General features: G+C 37.1%; 1 protein-coding gene across 3 annotated transcripts in view; it reads left to right on the forward strand.

Annotated features, from left to right (window-relative positions):
* Window positions 1-16,785, forward strand: part of MICU1 (mitochondrial calcium uptake 1) — a 244,368-nt gene that overhangs the window by 57,403 nt on the left and 170,180 nt on the right. For 2 of the 3 annotated variants that reach the window (XM_059169978.1, XM_059169979.1), the window contains one exon: window positions 10,984-11,158. In XM_059169978.1, coding sequence (XP_059025961.1) covers window positions 10,984-11,158 — 175 coding nt within the window. Of the gene's footprint in view, window positions 1-3,562; window positions 3,705-10,983; window positions 11,159-16,785 lie in introns of those variants that run through there. The other variant, XM_059169980.1, reaches the window with a different exon arrangement.

Raw genomic sequence — 16,785 nt, forward strand, 5'->3', positions numbered from 1 at the left:
CCCCAGCAGTTTGAAAAGGACTTGGCAGTGATTCACAAACAGAAGGCATATAACAGGTATGGAGGTCCTTCCTGAGGAGCAAGGGATTCAAGTCCTGCACTGGGCACTCCCTGTACCACCCTTGTACTGGGAAGACAAGTCCCCATTTTGTCTGGCTTTGAAAATCAGCAGGGCTTAACTCTAGGAGAGGTAGAAGGCCTTGGGAAACCAAAACTGCTCTGCTCTTTAAAGGCCCATCGGGATGCCTGGGTGGCTCAGTGGGTTAAAGCCTCTGCCTTCAGCTCGGGTCATGATCCCAGGGTCCTGGGATCGAGCCCCACATCGGGCTCTTTGCTTGGCAGGGAGCCTGCTTCCTCCTCTCTCTGCCTGCCTCCACCTACTTGTGATCTCTGTCAAACAAACAAACAAAAAATTAAAAAAAAAATTTTATTTAAAGGCCCATCAACAATCTTACTCTGAGACCCAGCATATTGGAAGCAGTTTCAAAAGCACCTGGGCCGTATATGAGAGTTTATTTACTAGTTGTAGGGCTTGTGCCAGAAGGGCAGGGTTCCATAAGAACTTTCTCTGGGAATGGAACTGCTCGCAGCCACCTTTTCTTTTGCCTTCCTTCAGCCTAACTGGCCCACTGAAGGTGGGTAACCGGGGAATTGTTGGTCAGAGTACAAACTACACTCAGAACATAAATATGTTCTGGAGTCTAAGGCAGCACTGTGATTATAGTTAATAATACAGTATTGTATACTTGAAAATTGCCAAGAGACTGGATAGATTTTAAATGGTCCCCAAAAAAGTGATAATTATGTGATGTAATGGAGGTTTTAGCTAATGCAATGGTGGCAATTGGATTGATACACATAGGTGTATCAAATTAACACATTGTATACCTTAAACTTATAAAATGTTATCATCAATTATATCTCAATAAAAACTGCTTTGAAAATATGCTTATGTGTAAAATGTACTTTCAGGTAAGGGTAAAGAAAACTAATTAAAATAATAATTATAGAAATGAGTCCACAAAGCTTGTGGATATCTTGTGGAAAAAGACCTTACTAATTTGTTGACTATTCTAGTTGATGGCCAGTATAAAAAGTAAGGATAAATTAACAAAATGTGTGGTGTTTTTTTTTTTTTTAAGATTTTATTTGAGAGAGAGAGAAAGTATGAGAGTAAGTGAGCACAAGTAGAGGGGAAGGGCACAGAGCAGGGAAGAAGCAGACTCCCCACTGAGCAGGGAACCCAATGTGGGGCTCGATCCCAGGACCTCAGGATCATGACCTGAGCTCAAGGCAGACACTTAATCAACTGAGCCACCCAGGTGCCCCCCAAATATATTATTTTTAGAAAGTACAAAACAAGTTAACTTCAGTCACATACAGATGTTCTGTACTGTTATTCCTTCCTTTTTCACCCTTTATTTTACTGATGTCACAAGTTAAATCTTTTATAGTGTATATCCATTAGCATATTTTTATACTTAAGATTTTTTTTTTAATGTTTGATCTTTGAACTTCTGTTACAGAATTTAAAGAGATTTACACATCATCATTATAGGACAACAGTATTCTGTATTTGTCTATATATTTGCCTTCACCAGTGAGCTTTATACTCTATGCTTTCATGTTGCAGTGTAGTTCATTTCAACTTGAAGGACGGCCTTTAGGGTGTTTTTTTTTTTTTTTTTTTTTTTTTAAATTTTATTTATTTATTTGACAGAGAGAAATCACAAGTAGATGGAGAGGCAGGCAGAGAGAGAGAGAGGGAAGCAGGCTCCCTGCTGAGCAGAGAGCCCGATGCGGGACTCGATCCCAGGACCCTGAGATCATGACCTGAGCCGAAGGCAGCGGTTTAACCCACTGAGCCACCCAGGCGCCCCTTTTTTTTTTTTTTTTTTTTGGTAATGCAGGTTTAGTGGTGTGAACTTCCTCAGCATTGTTTATCTGGGAACATTCTTTCTTCTTCATTTCTAAGGATAGTTTTACCAAATATAGCATCTTTGGTTGGTAATTTTTTCTTTCAGCGCCTTCCATCTTACATCCTATTTCTTTATGGCCTACAAGGTCTTATAGTTTTATGGGTTCCCCTTGAAGATGATGAATCAGTTTTCTCCTCCTGTTTTAAAAATTCTCCTTGACTTTGGCAATTTGATTATAATGTGTCTTAGTGTGGATTTCTTTGGGTTCCTCCTCTTGGACGTCTTGGACGTCTGTTCTTCATTCTGGATATCCATTAATTTCCCCAAATTTGAGTTTTCAAATTTTCAAGTTTATTGCCATATTTTCTTTAAATAAACTTTTTTTTTTTTTTTTTTTTTTTTTTTTTTACCATATTCTTGTCTTCTTTCTCCTTCATGTATATATTGGTTTTCTGTAAGTCCCTTAAGGCTTTTTCCTTTGTGTTTTGTTTCTCTGACTGGATAATATCAAATGATTTATCTTTGAGTTTACCTTTGAGTTTATCTTTCTGCTTCATTGAATCTGCTTTTAAGACACCCTAGTGAATTTTTCAGGTCTATAATTGTACTCATCAGCTCCAGAATTTGCTTTTTAAAAACAACTCTCTTCAGGCTCCTGGGTGGCTCAGTGGGTTAAGCTTCTGCCTTTGGCTCAGGTCATGATCTCAGGGCCCTGGGATCAAGCCCCCACATCAGGCTCTCTGCTCAGTGGGGAGCCTACTCCCTACTCCCCCCACCCTTGCCTGCCTCTCTGCCTACTTGTGATCTGTCAATTAAATAAATAAAATCTAAAAAAAACAATGCAAAAAACTCTCTTGATGGTAGTTTTTTTAGTGCAGTGTTTTCTTGAGCTTATAGAGCATCTTTATGATGGGTATTTTGAGTTCTTTTTCAAGTAGTAAATATTTCTGTTCAGTTTCTGGAGATATATTTTGCTCCTCTTTTTGGGCCACATTTCTGTTACTTCCATGTATCTTGCAACTTTATGTTAAGATTCACATTTTTGAAGAACCAACCACATATCCCAATCTTTATAGATTGGCTTCATATAGCAATTAGCCCAGTTACAGATTCTGGTGCCTCTGAAGCTTTTTTGGGAGAGGATACAGCTTCTCTGGGTTTGTGAGGGCAGTTCTCAATTGCAAAGCTTGCCAATTTCTTTTTCAAGAGCTGTTCATCTCTTGTTCCCTCTGGTGTTTCTCTGCAGCAGTGCAAGTTCTCTGTGCATAGCAACAAGGCACCTCCTGTCTCTTCTCATCACCTGCCAGGCAGGCAAAGTATGCCAGCTCCCCATTCCCACCCCAAGTCAGGTGAGGCACATACCAGTCTTTCAGACAGCTTTCTGAAAAACTGGAACACCAGACACACCTTCCACTTCTTTCCCTCCCTCCTGAGGGAGAAGGCTTGTTTCGCATCTTTTTCTGATTGTGTCAAGCTGTGCCAGCTCCACAAACCACCTCCCACTTTTCTTTTTCTTACCCAATCTCAGGAATGCAAACTATGCGACCTTCCATTAGCACTCCCAAGTGAGGTGAACAGAAACCAGTCCCTTGAGCAGCCCTCTGAATTGATAGAATGTTGAACACACTTCCATTCTCATTTCTTCCTGTAGGAGATGCTGAGCTGTTCCTGCCTGGGGGGAGGGGCTGACAAGGGTAAAGTGAAATTGCTCCTCATACGCATTTCGGCATTGTGTTTCTCCTGGTGTACTGCAGCTTCTTCATTGGATGTGGGGAACCTCATAAAGGTATTTTGATCTGTACATCGTTGTTAAATCAGTGTTTCTGGGATCGTCAAAGCCTAGGACTTGGTATTCTGCCATCCTGCTGACATCTGATAATTACTTTATTAGATATTTTTCATTGTGTATGTTAACATTTTTGAGTGCCTGATTTTTTTTGTTTTCCTTTAAAAGTATCTTGATTTTTGTATTGGTAGGCCATTAATTTATTGAGGACTCTGATCATCCATAGCTTGTTTTTAAGTTGTTTTTTTGTTGCTATTTTATTTTTGTCAGAATGGTTTAGATAGAGTATTCTTTGCTCTAGGGCTAATTTAGCCCTACTAATAAGACATGGCCCATCTGTTGTGTTTATTAAATACTTTGAGTGTTCAATGATTTATCACATGTTGAACATTTTCTGCTTGTAAGTTCTGAAAAGTTTTGGCCTATAGCTCTTTGGTAATTGTTCTTTGCCCAACATTGAATATTTTAATCCTTAGAATGCACTACTTACGGGTGCCTGGGTGGCTCAGTGGGTTAAGCCGCTGCCTTCGGCTCAGGTCATGATCTCAGGGTCCTGGGATCGAGTCCCATGTCGGGTTCTCTGCTCAGCAGGGAGTCCGCTTCCTCCTCTCTCTCTCTGCCTACTTGTGATCTCTCTCTGTCAAATAAATAAATAAAATCTCTAAAAAAAAAAAAAAAAAAAAGAATGCACTACTTACTATTAACTTAAGGGAGACTCCATTAGATTCATGGAACTTTGTCTTTGTGTAACTTCCCCCTCTGTAGTCCTCTTCCCCACACATTCCTGCCACCTCAGCCTCTCTAAACTGTGATCTCTCTCTTCTCAACTTAGCATGGTCACTCCATATTGCTTGGGATCCTGCTCCTGATCTGGAAAATGTCGCCAAATAGAACTTCAGGACAGTTATAGGTTTAATTTTTTTCAGAGAGTTGCTGTCTGTTATTTAGTGTCTGAACATGTTTTATATATTTTGTTAAATTTTCTGTATTTTTCCTTACACTGGGAAGGCAAGTCAGGTGTATTTACTCCATTGTAGTTGAAAGCAGAAGTCTTCTTTCTATACATCATTATATGTCACCAACTCTATAATGTTTAAATCACTGTATTATTATATCTTTACCACTCTTGGAAATGTGCAGTTCCTAAGGTGGTAAAAGTTGTAGGGATGTAATAGGGTATAACCCGCCTACTACACATGAGCAGCATTCAGGTCAGGTTTTTCAGAAGAGATTATGAATGCTGTTTAATGAAATGAACTGAATAAAGCAGTGTGGTTAGGAGATTATACCAGATGATACTGAATGTCTGTAGATTTTCTTTTCTAGAGCGTTAGGTTTTTGAGAAATCAGGTTATATGACTCAACCTTTCCAGGAGACTTTCCCTGACCCTATTCTCTGTCTTTATATATTCTTTACCATTTGACTTATCTGTTTTCCCTATTTACTGTGACTCTCTTAAGGACAGACAGTCTTATTTATATTTATCTTAGCAACTAGTGTAGCTCTTATAGCATTTGAATGAAGAAATGAATGAATGCTGTCCCTTTTCTTTGTGAATAAATACCTTAGGTCTCCACTTTATCAGCCCCTAATCATTTGGTTCCACAAACTCTTCAGAGGGAAATAAACAGGAAAATGATCTAACCTTGATGAGTTAGGGTCAAGGTTGGAAGGAAATTTGAGCTATGATGAAAAGATTACTTTTGGGGGCACCTGGGTGGCTCTGCTCTCAGTCGTTAAGCATTTGCCTTCAGCTTAGGTCATGATCCAGGGTCTTGGGATTGAGCCCCGCATTGGCCTCCCTGCTCGCCGGAAGCCTGCTTTTCCTTCTCCCACTCCCCCTGCTTGTGTTCCTTCTCTCGCTGTGTCTCTCTGTCAAATAATTAAATAAAATATTTTTTCAAAAAAAGATTGTTTTTGAACCAGGTGGGGAGTTAGTTTTTTGTTGCTTTTTAAAAATGTGTTTTTAAGGCTTAACCTTAAAAAAAAAGTTATTTTTCTTGCTTATAATTAAAATACTTCTTTGCCTTTGTTCGTATGCATAAAATATTATTTGTAAGTAAATGAAATAGCTATTGGTTTATATCTTATTTAAATAGTCATATGAAAGGAATGTGTTAAGAATTTTCTCATATTGCAGATTTTAATCCCAGTGTATATTTTCCAATCCCTTTTCTGATCAGTATAGATGAAGACTTTGATTTTTTTTCCTTAATCAGCCATAGACACATTGAATACTTTGTGTAAGGCACTGGGTTGGAAACTGGATGATTAAAAGAATAGTGTCCATTCTCTTCTTATTTTTTTTAAGTTTTAATTAATTATTATTCCAGTATAATTTACATACAGTGTTATATTAGTTTCATGTTTACAATATAGTGATTCAGCAATTCTATGTGTTACTCAGTGCTCATCATAATAAATGAACTCTTAATCCCCTTTACCCATTTTACTCGGCTACTCACTCCCTTCCCCTCTGCCAAGCGCCAGTTGTTCTCTGTATTTCAGAGTCTTTTTCTTTGTTGTTTTGTCTCTTTTTTCCTTTGTTCATTTGTTTTGTAAATTCCATATGTGAGTGAAATCCTATGGTTTTTGTCTTTCTCTGACTGATTTCACTTAGCAATACACCCTTTATATCCTCAAGATCGATCCATATTGTTGCAAATGGCAAGATTTCATTCTTTTGCATTGCTGAGAAGTATTCCATTGTGTGTGTGTGTGTGTGTGTGTACACAACACATCTTCCTTATGCATCATCTATAGGTGGGCATTTGGGTTTCTTCCATATTTTGGTTATTGCAAATGATGCTGCAATAAACGTAGGGGTGCATCTGTTGTTTTAATTAGTATTTTCATATTCTTTGTGTAAATACCCACTAGTGGACTTACTGAATCATATGGTAATGCTAGTTTTAACTTTTTGAGCAACCTCCATGCTGTTTTCCACAGTGACTGCACAGGTTTGCATTCCCAACAGTGCATAACGGTTCTTTTTTTTCCACATCCTTACCAACATGAGTTGTTTTTTGTGTTTTTGGTTTTAGCCAGTTTGACAGGTGTAAGGTGATACCTCATTGTGCTTTTGATTTGCGTTTCCCCAATGATTAGTGATGGTGAGCACCTTTTCAGGTGACTCTTGGTTGTCTGGATGTCTTCTTCAGAGAAATGTCCATTGATGTCATCTGCTGATGTTTTAGTTGAATTATTTGTGTTTTGGGTGTTGAGTTGTGTAAGTTCTTTTATATTTGGATACTGACCCCTTATTAGATATATCATTCTCTCGTTCAGTAGGTTGTCTTTTTTTTTTTTTTTTTTTTTAATTTTAATTTATTTGTTAGAAAGAGAGAGCTCCCAAGTTGGGGGAAGGGGGAGAAGGAGAAGGAGAAGCATATTTCCCACTCAGTGGGGAGCCCAATGTGGAACTCAATCCTAGGACCCTGGGATCATGACCTGAACCGAAGGCAGATGCTTAACCAACTGAGCCACCCACGCGCCCCATGTCTTTTTGTTCTGTTGTTTCCTTTGCTATGCAGAAGCTTTTTATTTTGATATAGTTCCTAGGGTTTTTTTTGTTTTTATTCCCTTGCCTCAGAGACATATCTAGAAAATATTGCTACCGCCAGTGTCAGAGAAATTATTGCCTGTGTTCTCTTCTAGGATTTTTATGGTGCCAGGTCTCATATTTAGGTGTCTGATCCATTTGGAGTTTATTTTTGCGTATAGTGTAAGTGCTTTGGTTTCATTTTCTTGCATGGAGCTGTCTAGTTTTCCCATCACCATTTGTTGAAAAGACTTTTTCCCATTGCGTATTCTTTCCTTCTTTGTTGTAAATTAATTGACCATATAATTATAGGTTTATTCTATACTCTTTATTCTGTTCTCTTGATCTATGTGTCTGTTTTTGTGTCAGTACCATATTTTTGGAATATTTTGAGAAAAATAGGTTTTAACTCTTCTTTAAATGTCTGGTATAATTCACCTATGAAGCCATCTGATCCTGGACTTTTGTTGGTTGGAAGTCTTCTGATTACCAGTACCATTTCATTGCTGGTAATTAGTCTGTTCAAGTTTTCTGTTTCTTCCTGATTCCGTTTTGGGAGGTTTTATGTATGTTTCTAGGAATTTATCCATTTCTTCTAGGTTATCCAGTTTGTTGGCACATAATTTTTCATAATCCCTTAGAATCCTTTGCATTTCCCTGGTGTCAGTTGTTATTTCTCCATTTTCGTTTCTGATTATGTTTCTTTGAGTTCTCTCCCTCCCTCCCTCTCTTTCTCTTTGTTTTTGATAAGTCTAGCTAAAGGTTTATCAATTTAGTTGATCTTCTCAAAGAACCAGCTTCTGGTTTCATTGATCTGTTGTTCATTTTTTTTTTTAAGTTTCTCTCTCTCTCTCTTGTCTGTATATATATAGATATACACACTCTAATTTTTATTCTCTCTTTCTTCTGTGTAGCCTGTTTCTTAATGATCATACTATGTTGAACCACATAACAGTGCTGATATTTGACAGTATTTCGTTGGTAAAAAGAACAGAGTCATTTGACTCTAATAATTAAAGAGCAAGGTAGATTCTAGAAATATAAAATAACAAATTGTGTGATATGGTTTAGTCACTAAGTCATGTAGCAATTTGAAAAAATAAAGTCATTAGCTTGGATGAAGAAGTTAGGAAAAACTTTCATAGAATAAAGTTTCACTTTCAATCTCTAATCAGCTAGAGGGGCTTCTCCTGAACATTTCAGTCTTTTTCTTGCTATTAATAGTTGAATTAACCTGATAAGTCCATCAGATTTTTGTCTTAATGTAGAATTTTTTAATGTATGTGTTTTTATTTAAATACCAATTTTTAAGTCTTTTGGCCCCACATTTATTCTTTCAATTCATTTTTTCATGTTTAAAAAAATAACAGATTTTATCATCCTAACCTTTTTTTTTTTTAAAGATTTTATTTGTTTATTTGACAGAGAGCGAGAGTTAGAGAGAGAATACAAGCAGGGGGAGTGGGAGAGGAAGAAGTAGGCTTTCTGTTGAGTGGGGAGCCCAACATGGGGCTCGATCCCAGCACCCTGGAATCATGACCTGAGCCAAAGGCAGATGCTTAATGACTGAGCCACCCAGGCACCCCATCCTAACTGTTTTTAAGTGTACAGTTCGGTTGTGTTAAGTGTATTCACACTGTTGACAAACAGGTTTTTAGCATTTTATCATCTTACAGAAATGAAATTCTTTATCCATTAAATACCTCTGTTCCCCCTCCCTGCAGCCGCTGATTACCATCATTCTATTTCCTGTCTCTTTGAAATAGACCATGTTAGATACCTCATATAAGTAGGATCATAGATTATTTTTCTTTTTGGCTCATTTCACTTGGGATAATGTCTTCAAGGTTCATCCATGTTGTAGCATGTGGTACAATTTCCTTTCCTTTTTTAGTTTTCTTTCAGAGAGTTACTTAAAAATTTTTTGACATACAAAAAGCTGTACATAACTAATGCAGACAAATTAAAGGAGTTAGAGATAAGTATACACCAGTGATCCATCATGGCAATCTGTGCCATAAATCTGTCCGTCACTTTCAGAAGTTTTCTCCCACCCTCTTATTTGTTATTATTATAGGCTGTTTTAGTGATAAAACACTTAGCATAAGGCCTATCCTCTTAGCAAATTTTTAAGAGAGTTTAATTATTTATTTACTAGAGAGAGAGAGAGAGAGAGAGAGAGAATGTGGAGGGCGGAGCAGAGGGAGAAAGACAAGCAGACTCCGCACTGAGCTCAGACAGCCACTGAGCACAGAGCCTGACTCAGGGCTCAATCCCAGGACCCTAAGATCACTGCCTGGGCGGAAATCAACAGTGGACGCTTAACCCACTGAGCAACCCAGGCCCTCCACCCCAGCCCCCCACCCCTTGGCAAAGTTTTTAATATACAGTAGTTTTTTTTAACTATAGGCACTGTGCTGTTCAGTAGATCTCTAGGACTTACTTACTTAGTGTAATTGAAAATTTCTACCCTTTGATTAATATCTCCCCTTTCCCCTTCGCCCATCCTCTGGAAAGCACCATTCTACTCTTTGCCTCTGAGTTTGACTGTTTTATATTCATAATGTAAGTGATATAATATAGTATTTGTTCTTCTGTGTCTGGCTTATTTCACTTACCATAATGTCCTCTAGGTTCATCTGTATTGTCATAAATGGCAAGATTTCCTTTTTTTGATGCTGAATAGTATTCCTCTGTGTGTGTGTGTGTGTGTGTGTGTGTGTGTTGCACATATCACATTTTAATTTGTTGACTGATAGGCATTTAGGTTGCTTCCATGTCTGGGCTATGGTGAATAATGCTGCAATGAACGTGGGAATATCGATCTCTTTGAGATCCTGATTTCAGTTTCTTTGGATATATATCCAAAGTGGGATTGCTGAATGATATTGTACTTCTATTGTTAGTTTTTTTGAGAATCTTCCATCCTGTTTTCCAAGATGGCTGTATCAATTTACATTCCCATCAACAGTGTACCAGGGATCCCTTTTCTGCACATCCTCACCAACACTTGTTATCTTTCTTGTTTCTTTTATCATATCTGTCCTAACAGGTGTGAGTGTAATATCCCATTGCAGTTTCAATTTGCATTTCCCTGATGATGTTGAGCACATTGTCATATATATGTTGGCTGTTGATGTATCTTTTGTTCACTTCCTTTGCTCATTTTTAATCAGGTTATTTGGGGGGTTTTGCTATAATGTTGTAAGAGTTCTCTATATGTTTTGAATATTAGCCCTTTATTAAATATATTGTTTGCAGATATTTCCTCCCATTTCATGGGTTATCTTTTCATTTTGTAGATTGTTTCTTTTGTTGTCCTCAAGTTTTTTAGTTTCATGTAATCCTGCTTGTCTCTTTTTTCTTTTGTTGCCTGTGCTTTTAGTATCATATCCTTTGTTTTAGGCTGAATGTTACTCTTTTGTATGTAGATGCCAAGTAATCCTTAATCCCTCATCTATCTGTGGACATCTCAGTCACTTCAAACATTTTAGCTGTTGTGAATAGTGTTGCTATTAACATGAATGTGTAAAAATCTCTTCATGACTCTGCTTTCAGTTCTTTTGGATATAAAACCAGAAGTGGGATTGTTGGATCATATGATTGTTCTATTTTTAACTTTTTGAGGAACCTCTTCATGTAGAAGTTTTCACAGATTTCATTGCTGTTGCTTCTGCTAAACTATCTGAAAATCTTTATTTCTTGATTAATGCAAATTTATCTTTTTGCATATCCAGGGCCCTTGCAGAATCTCCACCATCCGTTAACAACCTAAAGAGTGAAGTCGGTGATAAAGGGAAGAATAAGGATGAAGGAGAAGTTGGTAACGATGAAAAAAAAGCTGCAGATGTTTGTCTTGAGTCTCATCCAGAAGAGAAAAAGAAGAAACGTTCTGGGTTCAGAGACAGAAAAGTATGGAACACAGTCTTATAAATTAGTCAAAGCTCTTGTTAATTCTAATTAGAATAATGCATTTGAGTATCTTTTATAGTTTATTTCAGATGGCTCATATTCTCCTTACAATGATAGTCACCTCTCTGCTATTTTTTTTGTCATTTTCTTTTTTTTTATTAATTTTTAAATTTTTTAATAAACATATAATGTATTTTTAGCCCCAGGGATACAGGTTTTTTCTGTCATTTTCTAAAAAGGCAAATATAGTCCTGGAATGTGAAGTTGATGGGGCTAGTGAAAAGATCTAGAATTGATAATCAGGATTTGCATATATTTTCTTCACTCTTTTAATGCTGCTATTTTAGTTGATTCTTGCTTTCCAGATCTTTCTGATGCTAAATGTTCTTGGAAATGTTAAGTCTTTGGTACAATTGATTTATGATGCCAAATTTGTAAAGGCAGAATAACCTCTCTTTGGAAATACACAAATATTTCCAAAAATTCAACTAATTTTGATGATAGTATAAACGTTGAATGACTTCAGCTTTTAATATCTTTAATACAACTTGCTGTTACAGAGCTCTACCTCAGAAAAATTTCAATTCCAGTATAGTATTCCTATGATACTGAGCATTTGAATTCATCAGACATGAGTAATGAAAAGTCAAAAGGATGAATTTCTTAGACATCTGCATGTTAATGTTGAAATTCAGGGAATTGCTTCCTTTGATAAAATGTAGCTAATAAGTGTAGCACAATAATTTGAGTTATTTCTGTGTTGCATGCGTGTTTGTGTGTGTGTGGGGGTGTATATTTGCAAGAAGAGTTCCTTTGAGAAATTTGGATTGTTTGTTTAGATGAAATTATTAAATATGTTTTTTCATTTCTCTAATCTGTTTCTGATTGAGGTGAATTTGAACAAAAATGATATGTTATAACTTACACAAAGTGATATATGTCAACTATCCCAGTGTTTCTACAATGATATATTTATTTGATCTTTTGCCCTGAGTGAATTTGAGTAAAGTTTCAATTTATCTTGTGCCAGCAGTTTAATTTATAGTTTTTACATTTTACAAAATAGAGCTAAAATTACCCAAATAAAGATTTATTTTTGAACTTTCCGTTTTCTTCTCCTGCTTTCTGCTTAGCAGTGACCATATATCATACTTTGCAGATAAAAATGAAAGCTTGATCAATATAATTTACTTAATTTGTAACTCCCATGGCTATAAAACCTTTCTAATCTATTTCTGAAATAATTCTTTTTTCACTATAGTCTCAGCGGAAGAGCTTAGTTTTCCATGTTCAAGGATAACCATTACACATGTCATCCTGTTTCCCCAAGAACCTGTTTCAACACTTATTTTTTCTTCTGTCCAGTTTCCTCAGTTACTCTTTGTCTTTTCATTTATTACATAGTTTACATAGACATGTTAAAGATTTTTCCACCTTTAATAAAATAATAAATTGCATTTTTGAGTTTTTTTTTTTACCATTCACCTTCTTTCCTGCTGCACCAAACTGTTCCAGCCTCTACAACTTCTCTTTGACATCCTCACTTTTCTCTTAAGCTTTTTGGTTTTGTTCTTTTATATTGTCTTGATTTTTATGTAATATTTCAAATATTCAGTGAGGAAAAAAATAGGGATTACTATAATGATAATGTACATATCTGACACTTATTTTTGTCAAGTTTTAACATTTGACTATACTTGCTTCATTTATTTTTTAAAGAAACAAAATGAATATAAAAAATACATTGCTGTATACTTTCTCCAGTCCCATTTTTTCCCTCTTTTTCAGAGGTGAGTCATTTGCTTTAATTTGTGATTTATTAATATCACGTGTGACCTGGTGGTTTTGTGTGTTTTAGTTTTCATTAAAAAAAAAAATTCCCAGGTCCAAAGAGTTAGGACAGCCCTGTCAATCAGTTTATGTTATACTGTTGTTATATGTGCTTCTCTTTCATTTAATATTTATATGATTTTATCTTCTTTCATTTTATTTTTGATTTTTAATTTTTAATTTTCAATTTTCTTGTCCCTTCTGACACATCAAGTTCTGAATTCTGAAAAATTCTCACACACTGCTTCAGTATTGTTTCATGGCCATTTCTTTTTTCTTGGAACTCTTACCTTACATCCTCACAACCTATACTGCATATCTTATAACTGTTCTTTATATTTTTTCTCAGTAGTTCTTCCCCTACTGCCCTGAGGCCTCTTTTCTTCCCACCCCCCCCTTTTTTTATGGTGGTAAAATAGTTAAAATATCACATTTACTATGTTAACCATCTTTAAATGTACATTTTATCACAGAGTATCAGCATTTTCTTACCACCCATCTCCATAGCTGTTTTCATGTTATAAAACTGAAAATCTATACTCATTTATCAGTAACTCTTTACTACCCCCTTCTCTAGCCCCTCGAAACCACCTTTCTGCTTTTTCTCCATGATTTTGAATGCTAAAAGAACCTCATACAAATGGAATCATAGAGTATTTGTATTTTTGTGACTGGCTTGTTGCACTTCATGTAATGTCCTCAAGGTTCATCATGTTTTAGCATATGTTGGAATTTTCTTACTTTGGGGGATGTTACAGGGTATGAATATACTACATTTTGGTCATCCATTCAATCTCTTAATGGATATTTGTGTTGCTTCCACATTTTAGCTGTTTTGAAAAATGCTGTGGACGTAGGTGAACAAATATCTATTGGAGACCTTGCTTTCTCTTCTTTTGGGTATCTACCCAGAAGTGAAATTGCTAGATCGTATGGTAATCCTATTTTTAATTTTCTTATGGAACCACCATACTGTCTTCCACAGTGTTAAGCCATTTTGCATTCCTACCAGTGTTAAGCCATTTTGCGTTCCTACTTTGTCCGTATCTTTGCCAACACTTGCTATGTTCTTATCTTAGATTAGCCATCCTAACAGATGTAAGGTGCTATCTCAGTACAGTTTTCATTTGCATTTCCATAATGTCAGTGACGTTGAACAACTTTGCATGTGCCTAGTAGTCAGTTGTATGTCTTCTTTGTAGGAATGTTCATATCCTTTGCCCATTTCTTAACTCTGTTGTTGTTGTTTTTAATTGTTGAGTTTTAGGAGGTCTCTCTATAAAATCTGTTAACCACTTATAGGATATATGATATATGATTTGCAATTATTTCATCTCATTGTATGAACTTTTTTTTTTCTTTGTTCTTATGCCTCTGGTGTCATATCTAAGAAATCATTACCAAATCTAATGTTGTGTTGATTTCAACCTATGTTTTCTTCCATAAGTAAATAGTTTTAGGTCTTTCATTTTGGTCTTTGATCCATTTCAAGTTAGTTGTTTTAAAATATTTATTTATTTATTTATTTTAGAGAGGTAGAGAATGCATGAGAGCAGGGATGGGATAGGATGGGTAGAGTGGAAGGGAGAGGGACAAGCAGATTCCACGCTGAGCATGGAGCCTGTTGCAGGCCTCAGTCCCACAACCCATGAGATCACAGTCTGAGTCGAAATCATGAGTTGGGCACTTATTAACCAACTGAGCCACCCAGGCACCCCCCTAGTTTATTTCTTATTATGGAGTTAGATCTTATCTACTGCAGCTTCATTCTTTTGTATGTGGATATGAATTTTCCTGGCACCATTTGTTGAAAAAGCTATCCTTTTTTCTATTAAATGGTTGTGGCTTCCTTGTCAAAAATCATTTAACCATGGATGTGAGGGTGTATTTTTGGGTCTGTATTCTATTCCAATGGTCTATATGTCTGTCTTTATGCCAGTACCACATTCTTTTGGTGACTGTAGTTTTACAAGATTTTATTTATTTGTTTGAGAGAGAGAGAGAGAGCGAGGAAGCAAGCACAAGCAGCAGGGATGGGTAGAAGGAGAGGGAGAAACAGACTCCCTGCCAAGGAGGGAACCTGATGCGGAACTTGATCCCAGGACCCTGGGATCATGACCCTAGCTGAAGGCAGCTATTTAACTGATTGAGCCATTTAAGCACCCTGTAGTTTTATAATAAATTTTAAAATCAGGATGTGGTAGTCCTCAAACTTTGTTCTTCTTTTTCAAAATTTGTTTTGGCAGTTCAGAGTCCCAAGAGATCCCGTGACACATATTAGTTATTTCCATATATTGGCTCTTGTGAATCATGGTATATTGAACATGGGAGTACAGATATATCGTCAAGATACTGGTTTCACTGGACCATTTCCTTATACCACACACGAAAATGGACTCAAAATGGATGAAGGACCTCAATGTGAGAAAGGAATCCATCAAAATCCTTGAGGAGAACACAGGCAGCAACCTCTTCGACCTCAGCCGCAGCAACATCTTCCTAGGAACATCGCCAAAGGCAAGGGAAGCAAGAGCAAAAATGAACTATTGGGACTTCATCAAGATCAAAAGCTTTTACACAGCAAAGGAAACAGTTAACAAAACCAAAAGACAATGGACAGAATGAGAGAAGATATTTGCAAATGACATATCAGATAAAGGGCTAGTATCTCAAAATCTATAAAGAGCTTAGCAAACTCAACACCCAAAGAACAAAAAATCCAATCAAGAAATGGGCAGAGGACATGAACAGACATTTCTGCAAAGAAGACATCCAGATGGCCAACAGACACATGAAAAAGTGCTCCATATCACTTGGCATCAGGGAAATACAAATCAAAACCACAATGAGATATCACCTCACACCAGTCAGAATGGCTAAAATCAACAAGTCAGGAAATGACAGATGCTGGCGAGGATGCCAGAGCATCCTACACTGTTGGTGGGAATGCAAGCTGGTGCAACCACTCTGGAAAACAGCATGGAGGTTCCTCAAAATGTTGAAAATAGAACTGCCCTATGACCCAGCAATTGCACTACTGGGTGTTTACCCTAAAGATACAAACGTGGTGATCCAAAGGGGCACGTGTACCTGAATGTTTATAGCAGCAATGTCCACAATAGCCAAACTATGGAAAGAATCTAGATGTCCATCAACAGATGAATGGATCAAGAAGAATGGAACAAGTATTCAACACAATGGAATACTATGCAGCCATCAAAAGAAATGAAATCTTGCCATTTGCGACAACATGGATGGCACTAGAGGGTATTATGCTTATTAGCGAACTAAGTCAATCAGAGAAAGACAACTATCATATGATCTCCCTGAAATAAGGAAGTGAAGATGCAACGTGAGGGGTTTGGGGAGGTAGGAAAAGAATAAACGAAACCAGATGGGATCGGGGTGGGGGGAGACAAACCATAAGAGACTCTTTTTTTTTTTTTTTTTTTTTTAAAGATTTTATTTATTTTATTGACAGACAGAGATCACAAGTAAGCAGAGAGGCAGGCAGATTGAGAGAGAGAGAGGAGGAAGCAGGCTCCCTGCTGAGCAGAAAGCCTGATGCGGGACTCGATCCCAGGACCGTGAGATCATGACCTGAGCCGAAGGCAGCGGCTTAACCCACTGAGCCACCCAGGCGCCCCATAAGAGACTCTTAATGTCACAAAACAAACTGAGGGTGACGGGTGGGGGTGGAGAGGGTGGTGGGGTTATGGACATTGGGGAGGATGTGTGTTATGGTGAGTGCTGTGAGGTGTGTAAACCTGGCAATTCATAGGCCTGTACCCCTGGGG

The sequence above is a fragment of the Mustela lutreola genome, chromosome 4 (genome assembly GCF_030435805.1).
Source record: "Mustela lutreola isolate mMusLut2 chromosome 4, mMusLut2.pri, whole genome shotgun sequence".
Classification (NCBI taxonomy): domain Eukaryota; kingdom Metazoa; phylum Chordata; class Mammalia; order Carnivora; family Mustelidae; genus Mustela; species Mustela lutreola.